At 44.6% G+C, this 19,565-nt stretch overlaps 1 protein-coding gene across 1 annotated transcript in view; it reads right to left on the minus strand.

The window, feature by feature from the left end:
- The window catches only part of TGFBR3 (transforming growth factor beta receptor 3), a 218,802-nt gene that overhangs the window by 86,162 nt on the left and 113,075 nt on the right, over positions 1-19,565 (minus strand). The window contains exon 4 of the mRNA XM_075558367.1: positions 6,905-7,042. Within this exon, the coding sequence (XP_075414482.1) occupies positions 6,905-7,042 (138 nt within the window). The remainder of the gene's footprint in view (positions 1-6,904; positions 7,043-19,565) is intronic.

The raw sequence follows: 19,565 nt of genomic DNA on the forward strand, positions 1-19,565 counted from the left end.
TCTGAATAGTAAACATAATCCTGGCATCCGCTTATGTTTTTCATTAGGATTAGATTCCGAAGGGTTTGTCCTCTATAGCCAATAGCATAGTTGGTTTCTCTCATTGGTTCCACCTGTCTTGGTCTTGATGTTTACTTGGAGGTGCTGAAGAGGCAGTGTTCAGATTGCCACTTTCTGTATCCAACCCAATTGGGATGTAATGTCTAGAGGCCGTTTATCAAGGGCTCAAGGCATCTGAAAGCTGGGAGGAGCATTAGAGATCAGCTGGCACAGCGCCTTCATTTTCGAGAGGAGGCCTAGAGTTCCGTGACCTCCTCCCCCACTGATGTACCACTAGTCAGTGGCAGGGCCAAGATTAGCACGGAGGGCGCCTAACTCCCACAGCAGTGTCAATTAGGAGCAAAAACGGGGCCCACCACTAAACAGGGATTGCAAATGCAACATAGGATGCCCGCTTAGGTTAGCACTTCAAATAAACAAGTGATTCTTAATTATAAATATGACCATGTGTCAGTCTGGGTAGACTAGAGAAACAAATCCATGGATACACATATTTGTATAAGAAAGAGATTTCTATACAAGAGCAATTGAACATTGAGAAAACATCCCAGCTCAGTCCAGATCAAGTCTCTAAGTCTGATATTAGCCCTTATGTCTGAGACTAATCTAGAAAGTCCTCTTCAGGCTCACAAAACACATGCAATGACACAGAATATAGATCACAGGCCAGTGGGTAGAAAGTCTCAGTGCTGGCAGGGGTCTCTGCATGGCTTCTCCAGTACCCAGGGCTGCATCAGGGTGGGTCCATGTATCTTATCAGCTGCTATGTCTCCCAGGGTGTGAGCAGAGTCTCCCACCTCCAAAGAAGAAATACAGGAATTCCCAGAATCCTTAAGGGAAGGCTATGCCCACACAGAAGAAGCCTCATTGGCTCTGACCTGATTGACAAGCCAGACTCCACCCCTACACACTTAATCCTTAAATGGACAATTATATAACTACCATAACCCAAATACTGCATGAGCATACAAAAGAAAAACAAAGTTTTTGCTGTTTATCTTAATTCAAATTTAACTGGGTGTGCTCTTTCAATGAGTTAAATCTTGTAACCATACCTCAGATTCCAATATCCCCTCACCTGCCTACTCCCCACCCCCACATAAAAATGCACACATTCACCTACATCCCTTCCCCAGAAGTCTCATCTGGGCTTTCTGCTTGGCCCAAGTCTCCAAGTTTGTAAACTTTGCATGAAAGTTCAAGTTTGGAATGCAGAGAAGGCGAGATTGAAAATATATAAATCTGACCCATACCACCCTCTGGCACCCACTAATCGACTCTCTGTCTCCATGAATTTGCTTATTCTGGACATTCTAGATAAACGGAGTCATAAACGATATGGCCTGTGTGCCTGACTTCTTTCATGGAGCATGCTTTCAAGGTTTATCTGTGTTGTGGCGTCCATCAGTACATCCTTTTTCCTAGCTGGATAATAATCCATTTACCATCTGTGCCACATTTTACTTGTCCATTTGTCTGCTCATAGGCATTTGGGTTGTATCCTCTTTTTGGCTATTATGAATATCGCTGCTATGAACATTTGTGCTCAAATGGCTGCGTGAACAGACATTGTCAACCCTCAACACCAGGCGTCCTCAAACTGCGGCGCGCCGAGGACATTTATCTGGCCCGCCGGGTGTTTTTGCCCCATTTGTATTTTCACTTCAAAATAAGATATGTGCAGTGTGCATAAGAATTTGTTCATGGTTGTTTTTTTTTAAAACTATAATCTGGCCCTCCAACAGGTCTGAGGGACAGTGAACTGGCCCCTGTTTAAAAAGTCTGAGGACCCCTGCTCTACACCCAGGAGCAGAATTGCTGAATCATATGGAACCTCTATATGGAATCACTTGAGGAAATGGCAAACTTGATTTCCATGTCATGTTTCCACTTGCAGTATATGCGGATTCAGTATCGCTGCACACTGATACTGTGACACTTGTCTTTTTAATTTGTAACCATTCTAAAAGGTGTCACGTGATACCTCATTGTGCTATCTCACTGTGGTTTTGACTTCCATTTGCCTAGTGATTAATAATGTTAAGCATTTCTGGTCATTTGTATATCTTCCTAGGAGAAATGCCTACTGAAATCACAGCAACTTTTAAGGTCAATTTAATATTGTCAACTTAATAAGGTCACATTAATATTAATAAAGAATATTAATATGTGTTCCACTCTTTGCAACAAACTTGGCTTAAAAGTTCAGACATCTATTGTCCAACTTGGTTATCTATTTTTTATTTCGTATGAAAATAATTGTATAAATAAGCAGCAGCATATACGGTCTTTCTAAACAATTTTATTTGTACTTTCAACTTGACAGACTGAGAAGTTAGAGCCATTTGGTCACAGATGGTTGTTTTTGTTATAGTGCATCAAGGGACAATGATCATCCTAATCGATCCAATATAGTCTCTGGGCCATCCTATACTCCCTGCCAAAGGAAAACTGAAAATCAGAGAGAGATTGAGAGACAGAGAGAGAGAGAGACTGACTAATACTAAAGGATCCATTTGAGACTCCGCCTGAAGCAATCACTCCTCCCCTGACTCCCCCTGACTCCCATTTCCTGGAACAAGATGCCCCCTACCTTTGTCCCGCATGCCTGGGTCGTCCCCACTCCGTGAGATCCAGGGAAGGGCTGCGATGACTTCACAGAAGCAGACAGGTGCCTGCATTAATGAGTCTTCAAGCACAACATTCTCACCGTCATGGGGCGGCTGAGCTGTTTTCAGTAATGCAAGGCCCTCCTAACTAATTATAGGACTTCCTTTTAGAGTTTGGGCCGCTACAACCTCGCAGACATGTCTATTTAAATTAAATGATCTTCCCGACACATGAGGCTGTGCCACTACTTGAACCTTTCCCATCACCGGTGCTACTTAAGAAAGAGAGAAAGAAAGGTAGTATTACAGTATCAGGCCCGAGCAGGAAAGTTAGGACAGCTTTAAGCCAGCAACTGCAACCCCTCAGCAGCGCATCAGGGAGGAAGCAAGGACACAGGGGCCGTGGACTGAGTGGGCATCAGGAGCGCCATCCCCCTTCACCCTCAGCTCCTCTGGGCACGCTGGGTAACCCAGTATGTGGGGTGGGAGCGGGAGCAGGGACGGCAGTGATGAGAAGGGCCCAGCCTCTGCTCCATTTCTAAAGATGATTCATGAGCCTTTGGAAAGGTTGAATGAAATACTTCACCGACAATAATTTAGTTATTTTAGCTATCGGTCTTTTGCACCTGGGTGGTATAAATGACTAACACCCTCAGCTAGTAACTGAAAGGCTGGTGGTTCGAGTCCATTCAGAGGTGCCTCAGAAGAAATGCCTGGCGACCTGCTTTCTGAAAGGTCAACCACTGAAAACCCTGTGGAGCATAGTTCTACTCGGACATCAATTCAATAGCAGCTGGTTTGGTCCTACCGTTTTAGCTCCAAGCTTTAACTATTAGCATTGGTAAAAGGATCAACAGAAGACACCGCTGGTCTTCTGCAGAGGACACCACTGTCCTTCTGATGCAAACGCTGTGAACTAGATACTGGAATTCATTTCTGATTCCAGAGAGGAAGGTCAGCGCTGCTGTCTCTTCCTCACCTGGTATGTGCTCGCTGTTGGAGCCCGTGCTGGTGACAGCGCTGGCGTCACTCATTGTCTATGGATCTGAGAACCTGAGTGGGCGACAGATGCCATGCCATCTCTTCCAGCCATGAAGGAATGTGCAGATGAGAGGGAAATGCTTCCCCAAAGGAAAACGCGGGCCACACAGCAGAGTTCAGGTGCCCTGGAATTTAAAGCTTCACCTTTCCCCAGTGATTGGGGGCAGGGAGGGATAAGTAATACAGCTGAACAGAGTTCAGACCAGGGCAGACAAGTGCTATGCTCACAACCTCTGCAGAGCTGTCCAATGAGATGAAGGTAGGTAGCATCATGTAGCTAGTACCCACAGTACTGTACTGTGGGACCTTATAAGGAAGCTAAACTGTATGGACTTATGATCATCACTATCCACTTCACTATCAGACATACTTTAATTGCATGACTTGACAATGATTATCAACACAGAGCTGTGTTTTAGCCTAAGAGCTTACAGAGAAAGTCTGACACAGGCTTGAATCCCAGCACTGTCAGTGATGTGCTCTGTCATTCTGCCCACTATGTAACCTCTCTAACGTTTTCGTTCCTCGTCTGTGAAATGGAGTTTATCCCCGTTATCATACAGTTGTGAGAATTAAATGCCGAAAGGAAGAGGTCAGACAAGCCTCCTCCCTTCATCCTTCTTTATCCTATTCTGATACCAGCCACCCCTCCCTCAGCTCTGCTACTCTGCGGGATTGGATACTCTGTTGCAATAGCTAAGCAGAACTCACAGACAACATTAGTGATTATTGGCATGGTTAGGGAAGCGAAGAGGCTACAAAGTGTTGAAGATACAGTTCTTTAGTCTACAATGCTTCTCAGCCATGCTGGCAGGCACGCCTCTCTACTCCTCCGCCTCTCAGCCACATAGCCCCTTGACCTCAGCCTTGTACCGTGGGCTGGGAAGCCCACCACTCTGCCGCGTGGTCTTGGTTCTGGCTCCTCTGCTCTGCCTTATAGTCTCAGTGTGGCCCTTCTGCCCTGCCTCATAATTCTGGTGCTGCAGCCTCTGGTGCTTTGGTATCTCCTCCACTTTGGACCGGGATCAGCATGTACTCCACCAGTGGCCGGACTTTCTTGAGGGTCACGGGATTCTCTCTCTTCCTGCTTCAGAGGCGGCTCTCTTATAGACCCGGGGGAATGGCAAAATTGATGAGTTCTCTTGATTAATGTTTCACAGCCTCTATTTGCATGACCCCACCCAAGTAATTTCATCTCATCACAGCTAATAACAGTCATATGAAAAACTATTTAATTATTGACTTTGAGCCTTTTGAATTGACAAATAAGAAGTGTTTCAATCCTCAAAATAGTCTACTAGTTAGGAACTCCTGCCTTGTAAAATATACCTTTGAGTTTTTAAACGTTTTGTTTTAAAAATAATTCAAGTAAACAGCAAAGTTGCATGAATAGTACAAAGAATTCTTATTTATCCTTTAAGCAAACTCACCAGGTTTTGGCATTTTGCCACATTTGCTTTATTATGCTCTCTGTATATCCAAGTTTGGGTGTTTTGCTTTGTTTTGGATTTTGCTTGTTTGTTTTTCCTTTTATGAATTATTTGGTCCTTTACCCCTTAATACCTAAATGTAATAAGTATGTTTGCTTAGAACAAGGACACCCTTTTACATAAAAATACAATTAACAGATTCAAGAAGTATTAACATTGATACAATATTTTAATCTATAGTCTAACCTCCAATGTCTTCTATTGTCAACACCCCATAATATTAACTTCCCCCTTTACCCATCCTCAAGAAGATCAAGGTCAACATCAATGTATTTTGAATCTCCTTTAAGCTGGAAGGTCTCATCTGTCTTTGTCTTTCATGGCTGCAGTTTTTGAAGAGCACAGTCTGTGTTACTAAATTTGGTCTCGCCCGATGTTCCCTCGTGATTACACTCTGGGCAGCATATCCGTGGGTGACACTGTGCTCTTTTTCAGGGTACCTCATCTGAAGGCACGCCATATCCATCTGCCCCGTATTGTTGATGATTTTGACCCCTTGGTTAAGTCATTGTTATAGATTTACTATAGTCCTGCTGCCATTTGTGGAAAGATACTTTCAGATCATGTAAATATCCTCCTTCTCAAACCCTTACCATGCCGGCTGGACTTAACGTCCACTGGCGATTGTTGCCAGATCAACTTTTACCAAGATGGGACAATAATGAGTCTCTAACCCCATCACATTCTCTCTACATCTGGTCACTGGCCTTCTCCTATAAGGAGGCATTTCCCTCTCTTCACTTTTTCCTGTTATTTCTCTACTTATTATCCATAAAGACTATGGATTCTTGTTTCATTTGATGGGTCCTTTTGAGTTTTTACTAATACCCTTCAAATACAAATGACAAGAATCTACAGGTCTGTATTAAGGATCATTAACTGGGCAAAGTTATGCAAAGGGAAGGCCGCTCTCTGAGGCACGTGTAAGTCTGGGATGTGTGTGGACCGAGAGAGATGTAAAGTTCCAGGCTGGCCAGTTAGGGGCATTTGCAGGGAGCTCCTGAAATTGACAACCCAAGATGTTACCACTACAAAGCAGCAGCGTTGCTCATCATCAGACATGAGATCATCCTCAAAACATCCCACCCCAACAACTCATCTATTTCTCCACAACTAGCAAACGAATGTTCTGGCAGGCTCAAAAGGACAGGATTTACAAATAGTAGGTAATATTTGGATCTTTCCACAAGAGCTGGGCTCCAGCTTTTTAATAAAATACAAATGATTTCATTTTGGAGCTCGCTGGGTCACTTGCTCAACAAACAGAGGCCCCTATCAGAAACCAGGCCAGGATTATACAAAACTAGAATGGTGTGTGCGTATTTATTAAGTGGCCAGAGACCACCCACACCCAGGGGCCATTTGCAATGTTTATGTGGCTTCTGGTGCCCGAGAGGGTCTCAGAGCTCAAACCAAAGTGCAGGCCACACAGTATGAGCGTGTCCTGCTCAGATGTGCAAACTGGAGCGCTGGCCATCCACGCGTGAGTGTGGGTGCTTTGCTTTCTGTGACTGCTAATCTACGCCATGCAAATCTCTCTCAGAGTGCACTCTCCATTCAATCCTTTTTAGACTCTGGTAATATTTAGCGTCTAGTATCATTTTAATAAAGTGAGCCTGCATAGTTCTTGTGAAGTCGCCTTACAAAGTTCCAGAGCAGCGGCACCTCATGCGAGGGCTGTTTGTGAGGACTGTAGGCACTCACCAAGAAAAGCCGGGAGATCCCATCTGCAAGTCTCTCTGTCTTCAAATGCCAGACCAGGGGCTTCGGGGAGTTGAGCAGGAACACGACGGGCTTTTCGTGAATGTAGAGTGAGGAAATGGGATTCAGGTGCAGAGTGACCTATGCAGCAACACAGGAAAAAGAGCGATGTTAGCACGGGTGTCCCGTTGGATTTTGGTCAGGATGTAGCATGAGCTTGTGGACTGCATTCTCACAGTCCATCTTTAAGAGCAACAATCCATAAACCAGTTCAGATTTTCTACATGTGCTGAATTAGCTTTAAATGATATAAAACCGCCAACGTTTAACCTCCCCCCATCCCACCCGCCATGAAGCTTTTCCTATGGTTCAACCTGCTCAAATCCCAACCAAACCCAGCCCAGTAAGAGTACAATAGAAATAAAGAAAACACAATCCACCCTCCACAGCACTGCCCTCCCCCCCAAAAAATTAGGAAAGCTCAACTGCTAACCAAAAGGTTGGAGGTTTTTTAAGGTCATTCAGGTGCACCGCAGAAGAAATACCTGGTGGTTTTCTTCCCCACAAATAATCAGCTACTGAATGCTCTATGGGGCACACTTAATTTCAGACCCCTGTGGACTTCATGAGTTCAAAATCGACTGGATGGCAACTGCTCTTTCTCTTAGAGCTGATCCTGTCCTTCTTCAAATCACATGACTACGCAAAATAGGGAAAGCAGAACCCCGAACCGAGCTAAAGCAATCACGTCTTCCCTTCCAGGCAAACTTCTCTGAAGCGCAGTGAGGTCTGCCAAGGGAGAGTGCCCGAAGCTAAGGAAGAGGGGCTGCCAGCAGACACTGCCAGCGCTTTCGTCATCCCAGCTATTATCTGGAGGGGTTTTCCAAAGAAACGAAGCACAAAGAACACACAGAAGAAAAACTGATTGTGTAGAGTCCCAGATTTTTTTAACTTGGGGGTGGGGGGTGCATCCTAAACCTAGCAGCAAGTTGTGACAGTAGATCAAGGACAGATGTAGGTTATCATTTCCATTATTAGCAACATAAAAAGCACCTGGAGCACGGTCTCAACAAAGTTCCAGGAGGACATGATCCAGGGTTGGTTAACACAAATATGAAAAAAGGAGTCAGAGTCTATAAAGAAAGGCCAAGCAGACACTTTCATATAAGCACTGGCTTTCCATACAAAGGAATGAGGAAAGACCCAAGAAGCACACCAGGAGATGGAGCGAACTCACCCCAAATCACCAGGAGGTGAGAGCACGGTTTAAGGGAACAACAAGGCCTGAGGGATATGCTTGGGGGTGGGGGGTGGGGAGTGACTTCTCAGCCACAGTCCTTATGAGTAGATGGTATGGATCTAGAATCTGAGCCTACACAGGTAACATGTTGGACATGGCCTGAGATACTGGACTTTTCCCAAAGTCTGATCGCAAGGCATCTTGATATTTGGGGCGTTGGGGATGGTAGGGGTTGTAGGAGCCCTGGTGGTATAACAGTTACGAGTTAGGCTGTGATTCAAAAGGCCAGAAGTTCAAAACCACCAGCTATTCTGTGGGAGAAAGATAGAGCTTTCTACTTCCATAAACAATTACAGTCTCAGAAACTCACAGGGGAAGTTCGATTTTGTCCTACATGCTCTTTGTTAGTTGCTATTGACTCAATGACAGTGAGTGTGGGGTGGGTGTGGGGGTGAGACTTCTGATTATACCAAACTAAGAAAACCAAAAAAACTCAAGAGCCATCTCATAGCAACCCTATAGAACAGGGTAGGACGGCCCTGTGGGTTTCCAAGACTGGAGTAGAAAGCCTGGTCTTCTAAGGAGTGGCTGGTGGTTTCAAACTACTGACTCTGAGGTTAGCAGCTCAATGCGTAACCACTCCTATGATACCAAAGTCATTGATAAATAAGGTAGCTGGCCCTACTTACCTTTCAAAACCCAAGCCTTAGCATACCTGGCACACAGGGGCACTCAGTAAGTGTCAAATCAATGCTTTCATTGTCTGCTTGGCAGCTCTGCAGAAGTCTTTTATCCCACCACTCAGCGGCACTCCAGGAGATAATGGGCCCTGGCGCTGTACGGGAGGCACTGGACTGCTAAGCACAGGCCTACGCAAACCAACCAGCTGCTCTGAGAGAAAGATGAGGCCATCTGCTCCCAGAAAGACTTGCAACCTTGGAAACCCTCAGAGTGTCCCTTGGAATCAGAATCGACTTGATGGCAGTGAGGTTTCAGGTACAGTAATTAATCAGGAGCCCTGGTAGCATAGTAGGCTGCTAACTGCAGAGCCAGCATTTTGAAACCATCAGCTGCTCCGTGCGGCAGGGCTTCCTATTCCCAGAAAGAGTTACAGTTTTGGAACCCCAAAAGAGCAGTTCTACTCTATCCTGTGGAGTCGCTATGAGTCAGTATCAACTCCATGGCAATGAGTTTGAATTGAGTTATTAACTGTTTAACTCAAAACTCACTGCCACTGAGTGGATGCCTCCTCGTAGGAGTCCTGGTAGCGTGGTGGATATGGGTTGGCCTGCCAACGGCAAGGTCCCTAGCATAAAACACTAGCTGCACTTTGGGAGAAAGGCAGGGCTTTCAACTCCCATAGAGAGTGACAGTCTCAGAAACTCACAGGGGCAGTTCTGCCCTGCCCTATAAGGTTGCTATGGTTAACTCTTCAGTTTATCTTCATTTCTAAAGTATTTTGATTGTGAATCACCCAGTATGCAAAGATCTGCTTAGTTATACTGTGTTCAACATATAGCTATGTCAATAACAGGTAGATAATGAAAAATGTAATCGGTAAATGACAGCAAATGTATAGATTTAAAAAATAACCCAAAACTCATGCCACTGAGTTGATTTCAACCCATAGTGACCCTATGTAGAACATACACATGTTACATAAAAGGTGTTTTTTTAGTCTAAAAATATAAAGCATAAGATAATTTGGCTTCTAAGTATCAAAAAAAAATTTTGTAGCCCACAAATAATACTCTAAACTGTGATGTACTATTTCTGTAACCTATGTTGGGACGAAGGCTGCCTGTGCTTTGTTAACGAGATCACACTCAGGCAGGTCAGGTTGTAAATCTAATCACTTCTGCATTACTCAGAGAGCAGATTAGGCACAGCGGCCTACTCGCACACACAGAGGCAAGAAGGGGCACGGATGACCAAGGAACCCCACACTGCCTGGGACTCCCAATGGGAAAGGATCGCAGTTTCAACCTGTTGCACCCGGGATGGTGAAAAAACACATTTCTGTGGTCTTTCGATCACAGCAGCACTAAGACACTTTCTGTGGGGCACCTTTAAGTATGTCAAATATTATCCTGATGATTTCATTTCCTGCTCCCAAGTATACAATTCTGTAGATACTCAAAAGTTTGGGTCACGGGGTATATTAAAAATAGATGAGTACTACATTAATGCATACCTCAAATGAATAAGAACTAAGAAAAAATATATATTTGGAAATAAAATGGAAAACATGTATGAGAGGCAGATATTGGTGCTGACGTCCAGGATTTTCCAGATGGTCAGCACTGTCTGACCCTGGCCCCAGCCTTCCTCCTGTTCCTGGGAATGGCTCCTCCTCACTCCATGTGTGGCAGCCTCTGGCCAAGATGATTCTCCAGCTCTGGCACAAGGAGACTGGGCAGAGTCCCCAGAAAAGTATTGGCCAAGAAGAAATCACACCATGATTGGGAAATTTTTAAAAAAACTACTCAATCCTATTTTTTTTAAATTCCTTTGGCAAGGACAAAGAGTCCCCCAAGCACCTGCTTTTACCTAAATCCTTCAGTAACCTGTGGATTCTTTCTTTCTCCAGTTAAATGAGTCTTGCTGCAGGGGAGAGGGAGGACAATCAACAACCACCAAGAAAGCCCTCAGCAATGTAGGCAGAGCAAGCCTGGAATCTCTTTGAAAGGATTACCGGTCAAATTGCTTAATTTCTCTTAGGGTGAGGGAAACAGAGGAAGAAAGAGAAGACAAAGAAAATCCTCTCTAGGACCAATTATAGCTCACAATAGACAGCAGTTCCAAAGAAGACCATCCTGGCAGAGGTTTTCATGGTGACCCTATTTGGTAATTGTGGCCTAAAGATCAGAGCTGGGGCAAAACACTGGAGCAAATGGCCAAACAGTGCCCAACAAGATGCAGCTGAGAAATCCAAACAATGGTTGAAAAGAGCTGACCCTCGACTCTGTCAGATTTACACATGAAAGTTAGGATGCTAGCTTCCTAGCTGGATCCATGGACTTCATAATTAATAAATATTGGCCTTAACTCAGGGATGTTATATGCACAACAGAACACTGCCCAGTCCCTACACCATCCCCGTGACCACCTGTGGGTCCTATCGGTATGATCCAGTGGGCTTTCCATGGCTGATTTTCAAAAGCAGTCTGTGGGAGTCTGAAGTTCTATTAGAACCCGTTGAGCACCACAGTAGCACACAAGCTTCCATTGACAGGTGGACGCTGGCCTTGTCTGAGGTACACTGGCCAGGAATCAAACCTAGCCCAACTACAAGCAAGATGAGACTGCGACCGCTGAGCCATATGAGATGTAACGAATGCATCTCTCCTCCTCGCCAAAGAAGACCAAAGTAAATCTGTTCTGAATGCTTGTGGGCAAATCAGAACCCAGTTTTGACCAAAGGCCTTTTGAGTAAAAGATGAACTCTGACCAATCCTTTTTTTGTTTAAATCATTTTATTGGGGGCTCATACAACTCTCATCACAATCCAGCCAGACATCCATGTGGAACTCTGACCAATTCTAAGGAGTGTGGGTCCACTGGGGGGAAGACAACCTGCCTGACAGTTCCTAAAAGTATGTCCTGGTCCACATCATTGTCTCTGAACCTTGGCAAAATCAAGGCTTCTCAGTCCTTCAAGGGATACCTTTGATAAGTAAATACAGTATCTCACTCTGTACACTGCTTTATGAATGGTTTGTGTACTTTCTTATAGGAAGGGCATTGAAACAAACCAACAAAAACGCCTTTCTCTCTTGATGGAAAGCCAACCATGTGACACTTGGATTTCCTAGGATTCATAGTGTAGATGCAAGACTTTTCCCCACAGAGATTTCCAAAGAGATCTAATTAGCTAGCCCCACCTCCCCACGCCTGGGGTTTGTTAAAACAAACAAAAGCAAACTGAGCGCACCAACTGGCATGTGAGTCTGCGAGCTGCCCGCTGCTGCTAACGTGTCAGTGAGGTTGCATTTCAACACTGCTGATTCTTGTAACAGCCCCTATGGGCCCAAGACACAACGAAGTCATCCAAAACACTATCAGAGGGATTCCTATTATCGAAAACCAGACCAAATAATTTTCTGAAAGCGATGATTCCATCATCAGCTTATAGTAAGATAAACAGGGAGAGACCTCCAACGGCTTTGTCTACAGCCCGGACCCATGAAATCCCACCAGGTCTGCATGCAGTCACCATCGGTCCCCTTTTCAAAGGAAAAGGGGCATCGAGTTGACAACACCGCTAATCGTAATGGAAAACACACTACCCTTGAGTCTGCCAGCGCACGTAACCATACACACAGACTAACAGTAAGACAGGGTCTCACAGATTAACTCAAATCCCATTGACATTTGGGCACAATGACCTGTTGGGGCTGAAATCTAACCACAGAGACCTTAAATTTGCAGCCAGTGATTGAGGACCAGGATCAACATTAGCTGGTTGCTGCTACAACGGTTTAAAGTATCCTGCGGTCGCCACTATAGTTGGCATTGTATCTACCACTGAAGAGTTGACCGTTTGGGAATCGGTCTACAGCGGTGTCCTTCAAACATTTTTGTAGAATTAGATTTGAAACCGATTACAAGGATCTACATGTGACCTCCTCCCTGGGGGACGGACAACAGAAAAGTGGGTGAAGGGAGACGTCAGACAGGGCAAGATATGACAAAATAATCATTTATAAATTATCAAGGGTTCATGAGGGATGGGGAGCAGGGAGGGAGGAGTAAACATGAGGAGCTGATGCCAGGAGCTTAAGTGGAGAGCAAATGTTTTGAGAATGATGATGGCAATGAATGTACAAATTTGCTTTACATAATTGATGTATGGATTGTGATAAAAGTTGTATGAGCCCCTAATAAAATGATTTTAAAAATAATAAAATCTTAACAACAACAAAAGTAGATTTGAAGCTTTACGGTTTTTCATTATTTTCTACTTCTCTGAATTTCTAGAACATCCATCAGTAGGGGCTGAATTCAAGGAGCCCCTACACTCTCCTGTGATCCCACCACACATACCCAGATAAGTCAGCTGACCATTCTTCTTGGAGCATAACATTAGACCAACGATTTACACTGCTAGTCACCCAGTACGCACATGGTTAGGCTCTTGGTTACTGACAAAAGAGCTGGTAGTTCAAATCCCTCCAGAGCAATCTTGATAAAAGACTACTTCTAAAATGTCAGAGAGAGAGAGAGAAATAAAACAAGAAACCCACTGCATCAAGTCAACTCTGACTCAAAGTCCCTATCAGGCAGGGCAGAACTCCCCAAGTGGTTTTCTGAGACTATAAATCTTGATGAGAGTAGAAAGCCTCGTTTTTCTCCTTCAGAGCAGCTGTTGAGTTCAAACTGCCGACCCTGCGGTTAACAGTCCAACTCATAACCCTAGGGAGTCCACAAGGACAATGTTGTACAGCCAGATTTGGAGAGTAGCGAATGAAGTCTTATAGCTCAAGCTCGTGAGTAGCCAGCCATCTAAAGTGTAACTATTGATCTCTCTGTCCAGAGGAAAAACAAGTAAACAAAGTTGAAGAAATTCAGAAACAATCCAATATACCAATGAGCTATCCTAACATCACCGGTCCTCACCAACTTCTCTGAAAAGCACCTCATTAGAAGGTCTGGACCCAGTGGGAGAAAACACAAAATAATAAGACCAGGTTTAGTGGTCAGACTGGTAGAATAATCTGCCACTTACACTCAAGAAAACAGCATTTAGCCAGGGACAAAGTTCAGAAGGGTTAGGAAAGGCAAAAGAAGAGAGAGAAAAAACACAAGAAGGAACTGGGCTAAGTGATGTTGTATTATGGGGCCTGCAATCAAGGACATGAAATAAAAGCAGATGTATGCATTATTGAATAGAAAACTGATCTTCTCTGTAAACCTTCACCCAGTGCATGATATATATTTTTTAATTTCTACACACACACACACTGGAGGAGATTAAAGGCCCTTAACAATAACAACAAAAACCCCACAAAGTATGATTCTCATCTGAAAACGCTGGGGTCAGAGACTACTGGATGACGACTACAATGCCAACTTATACCCTGCTATGCTCACTCCCAAAGGTTTTGCCGTGAACCATTTAAAATGCTGAAAGGGACACAATCCAAGCAAAAACTAATCCTGTGACCCTTCCTCTCCCCTCAGCCCCCGCAAGAACATAGCTCAGGATTCCCCAGGACCCTCTGACAATAACCCAGTTTGCCCATAGCTCAGAAAAATAAGTAACACGAGTCCGAACTGCGCGATATGGAAAGAACCCTAGTTCTTTCTGCCCCGTATCTTGAATGTTGTGGAAAGAGACTTGGAACCAAACAGGGATCAGGCAGCACTGAGGGGCAAAAGCTCATAGAGTCAGAAGTTTTCGTCACCAGAGCTCTAAACTGCAAGGAGTTTTCAGAGACCCTGCCTCTCCCCTCCCAGGAAAGCCCACCGGGCAGCTATTGTGGGGCAGAGAATCAGGGAGAGCAGCTGCTGGCTGTGGGCATGTTTGGTTGGTGGTAGCGCTAGCAAAGAGGACACAGTGGGAGCCCTGAGAACAACAGCCAGCCCCCCTCACTGTTGACCTTCAGTACTGAACATAAAGCCATCTGTGGGCAACAGAAAGATTTCTCCCAAGTCTTCTCCCCCAAATATGTTCCTTAGGACACTGCTTGAAGCTAATGGTAAATAATTGTCAAGTTACCTCCCTGAAGGCAGTCAGTTGCCAGACTACTGGCTAGTCCCACCTGCTGCTAAGGACAATGGGCTACTTCTCCCTAAAGGCTTGCAATCATGGATTTGGTTCCTATAGGTGGAGTTCACACCCTACTGGTAAATGATCTCTATAGTTGAGCCAGGGAACAGGTGAAATCCGCATCCAAAAGTGGCATCCAAAGTTAGGCTGCCATCCTGAATTTAGGATCCGCCCATCTTGCCACATGTATACCCCCAACCCCTCCTCTTCCTATTACGTGTGTACCCCTAGACTAGATCGCCCCCCTCCCATCACTTTATTACCTACAGCACAACCCTTTCCTGTGACGTATGTCTTCACCTGTAATTAGGGGGCTTGCATGTCCCCAGAGAATATAAAAGCCTTGGTTAGCATTAAATATCCCTCTCTCTCCACGTGGACCACCAAGTGGGACTGAAGTGAGCATTGCTACCTTGAAATGTGTCTGACTCCATTATTTCTACCTCTCTTCTATCTCTCATGCTCTCTATGACTTTACTATAATCTTTACTTATTATCGGTGTACAATTGCGCCTACCAGAACTGTGATGATGTGTCAGGGGCTGGATTCCCCTCACAGCCATCTGAATCTAGGAGCGTGTCCTTGGCTTGCACACCATTTCCTTTGCCTACTCTGCTCTGGAGGGCCTCCCACCACGTTCCTGACAAGACAAAGGTATCAAGTGAAAACTGCAGTCCCTGAGAACCTGTCCCGGCCCCACATACTTCTACATCCTCAGACCTCCCAGAGGCCCTAAGGCATCGGGAGCAAGTATCACCAGTTTGGAAGCAAATGAAAAACGGGAAGTAGCTGGGAACTCACGATGGCACCAGGGCTCGCTCCTCTCTTGCACTCAATAAACGAAGGCGACGTAAGAAGCAACAGAGGAGTCCACAGGGGGACTTGGGCAGGGGTGCACTACTCAGAAGAGCTGATTATTTGAGATCAAGGGGGCAGACAAAAAGCAGAGTAGTTACTAAAACTAAGGAAGAGGACTGGAAACCAGAAGCACAGGGAAGAAACGGGATAAGAGGCATTTCACTGTGAGGCTTGTAATGAATTATATTAAACAAAATGTGTATGACTGACCTGCTCTGTAACCACACAACTCACAAAGGGAAAAAAAAAAGACAAAAAAAACAAAAACAAACCCAAAACCCAACTTACCTTCAAATCTAACTTAGGAATGGATTTTGTTCATAACCCAGGGACTGACTGCTTGTGTATGCTTAACAAATCTGTCTGTACCTCCAGTGTTGCTCTACAGGACATTGGCGTTCAGTAATAAATCACTCTCACATTCTGCGCGGGAGACGCAGGTTCAATCCCTAGCCAATGTGGGAGGATTGCATGTGCTCCGATGCCGAGTCATGTTTCAGTGTAGCTTCTAGACTATGACAGACTAGGAAGAAAGGCCTGGTGGTTTACTCCTGAAATTCAGCCAACGAGAAAGAACCATATCGATCACAACAGTGATTGAAACTGATCATGGAGATGAAGCAAGATCAAGCAGAGTTTCATCCCATGGCATGAGGGTCACCATGGGTTGGGGGCCAACTCAACAGGAGTTAACAACATAGTTACTCTGCCCTTAAAAATCAATTGTTTATTAGAAACCTGCATTGTAAAAGTGGGACAAGGAGGAAAAGGAAAAAGCTTAGAAAGCAAAACCTTCAGGGGCCCTGTTGACACTATGGGATAAGCAATGGGCTGCTAACTACAAGGTTGGAGGTTCAAACACACCAGCTGCTCTTAGGAGAAAGCTGAAGCTTTCTGCACCTCTAAAGATTTAGTCTCAGAAACCCTACACAAGGACACTGGGAGTCAGAATCAACTCAATGGCAGCGAGGGACATTGTAGTTAATCTAGCTAATGCCCTTTATTTAGAACAGGAATGAGCCTTGAACATGTACTTATTAAGTAAGTAAAAACACAGACAAGACTAGAAATAAATGTTTATCTCAATATAAAGCAGGCACAAATCCTAACACAAACAAATCAATGGTCAAGTTACATAATTAATACTAAGTCCGTTGCTCATTGCCAGCAATAAATGTATTATAATCTTGTCTCAAGAGCCCTGGTAGCACAACAGTTAAGCACTTATCTGTTAACTGAAAGGTCAGTGGTTCAAACCCACCTGGAGCCTCCACAGGACAAAGACCTGAGGATCTGCTCCCGAGGGACCACAGCCTGGAAACCACCACAAGGCAGTTCTACTGGCTCCACTCGTGTCACACAGGGTCTCGTTGAGTTGAAATAAATTCAACAACAATCTTGTCAAAACCACACCCACAACCAGCAAGCTCAAACTCTGTTAAATAAATTCATGTTACTGGGGATTTGTGAGTGTGGCAAGGAGGGCAATAAGTACAACCACTGCATTCCAAGTGCATAATGAAAATTATTTCCCCTATTTGACATTAGGAAGTATAATGTTCTGCCCTACCATCTAGAAATATTAACTGGTTCGTAACTATTATTTCTATACATGGTCTCATTAAAAATGAGTTCTAATGTCTGAATTTTATTCAATATGTTGACATGGAAAGCACTTGGGTGTTTATGCTGAATGGAAGCTGAAGTGTCTGTCTTTAAAAAGATCATACAGGGAATGCTTCATTTCCTATGCAAATAGAGAAGATCCAAACTACTCAAGGATCCAAACCACTCATCACAAGTCTCTAATTCTGCCCTCAGGCGGTAAGGTCCAAAAGATACAAGATCATACAGCTGCTGCTTTATTCGATAGCTCAGTCAAATCCCAAATGTCCATTGGGTCAGCTGGTGCTGGTCTTCCTTCTGTTTCCCATTATCAGTAAAACTAACAGTGCACCTTTTTGCCACTGTCTCAAACTCATTAAAAAAAAATACCACCAATTGGCAGTAAAATAGAGCCCACATAGGGAGAGTAGAGGCAAGGATGTGTAGGGGAATTACATTGCAAAATATTCAGACTTACAGTGCAAATTTCAATGCTGCATAACTGGCCAGGATCCTGCAGGAGTAAGGGAAATTCTCTGCATTATCCCACCATGCTAAGGCAAAATAAGGAATTTGATCTATGATGACAAATCCCTTTTTCTAGAATGCAATCTGAACTTTCATGTGGGATGGCCAGATCAGGTCTTGGTGTTTCCAATTTCGCTTGGACAAGAGCTCCTGCGGCACTGAGGAACTCAGTTTATCTTAGAAAGGCTGAAAAGTCACATCAATCTCGTGGCTTCAGACCCAAGGCAGCCAAGCAAAACCACACACTGAGCTCGCTTTAGATAATAGCTCGCGCTTCCCAAGTGGTTGTATCGCTTAGTTAAACACCGTTAGTGGGTGCCAGGCACCATGCCAATCAGTGGCAAGAGGAAGAGGAGGAAGGTGAAGGCTCAGTTGGTTCACACTTCAGAGGGAAGAGGAACGCGTGGAAAGACAGCTGTAAAGTACCGCCGTGACTCCGACGTGCAGGCTGGGTGGGAAGGGAGAAGTGGTCAGCAGGAAAGAGCCGCAACAGCGTGCGTTTGGGCTCGGCCCCTAGGGAGGGCAAATCGAGCCCAAACTTCTCCACAAGGATGCAGACAAAATCTGTCAGGGGCATACATTTGTGTGGTCCTTCGTCCCTTCCCTGATCTTCTAAACTGCCGTGACTGGCTGGTGGACCACCTCCAGGGTATATTTCAGAGGTAGGAACAAACAAACAAACTAATGAGCCAAGTATAAACTGGATTAGGTGATTATGAAGATCCCTTCAGACACTAGAATCTAGTCATTCCATGATTTCACGAATGGTTTTCCGAATTATTTTTTCACAACCCACTTACTACATTTGTTTAAAACCCACATCTTTAACAAATATGCTATAAAATCCTTTAAGGAGCCCTGGTGGCACTGTCGAGGTAAGCACTGAACTACTAACCGCAAGGTCAGCAGTTCAAACCCACCAGCTCTCCTCGGGAGATAGCGGAGGCGGTCTGCCTTGGAAACACCGTGCTGGGTGTCTGAATTGGAGCCAACTCAATGGCACCTAACAACAACAATTCTAAGAATGTGTCTAACAGACTGCCTTCTGAGTAATACTTTATGGTTGAAAATGGAGCTCATAAAGTGAAGCCTGACCAATCCATGACATAATGGTTAAATTCACGGATGGCAGCCCCACACTCCGGGTTCACCTCCAGCCCCATTGAGGCCTTAGTTGTGGGGCTCTGAGCAAGTTGTTTTTCTGACCTTTCAAGTTGCTGTTTCTTCAGAACCTACTTTGAAGAGTCATATGGAGGAAGCTTGCAAGCTTCCAGATTAAGGCAACTTTGTACATTACATACAAATGATTTTGAGAGGAGGAGTTAGGCCTTACCTATTTATCACCTTAGAGCCTCTCCAAGACCTGGCACTTACAAGGCAGTTCACACACATTTAATATTTAGTGGTGCAGGAATGAATGAATGAACAAACGAACAATCTCATTTTAAAACACAGTTCAATCTTTTCCAAGATGTAGATTTTCTGCCAAATTGGCTAGCGTCTCCTGTAACCCAATCTGTTGGGTCGCTCTGCCTTCTTTTCAAAATGATGGGCAACTTGACATAGTGGTTTAAAAAAGTGAGCCAGTGCCAGGTTCAGGGTTAGAATCTCAGCTTGAACAAGACTCTACAAGCATGAGTTTCCTCAGCTGCGTACCATG

The sequence above is a fragment of the Tenrec ecaudatus genome, chromosome 1 (assembly GCF_050624435.1).
Source record: "Tenrec ecaudatus isolate mTenEca1 chromosome 1, mTenEca1.hap1, whole genome shotgun sequence".
NCBI lineage: Eukaryota > Metazoa > Chordata > Mammalia > Afrosoricida > Tenrecidae > Tenrec > Tenrec ecaudatus.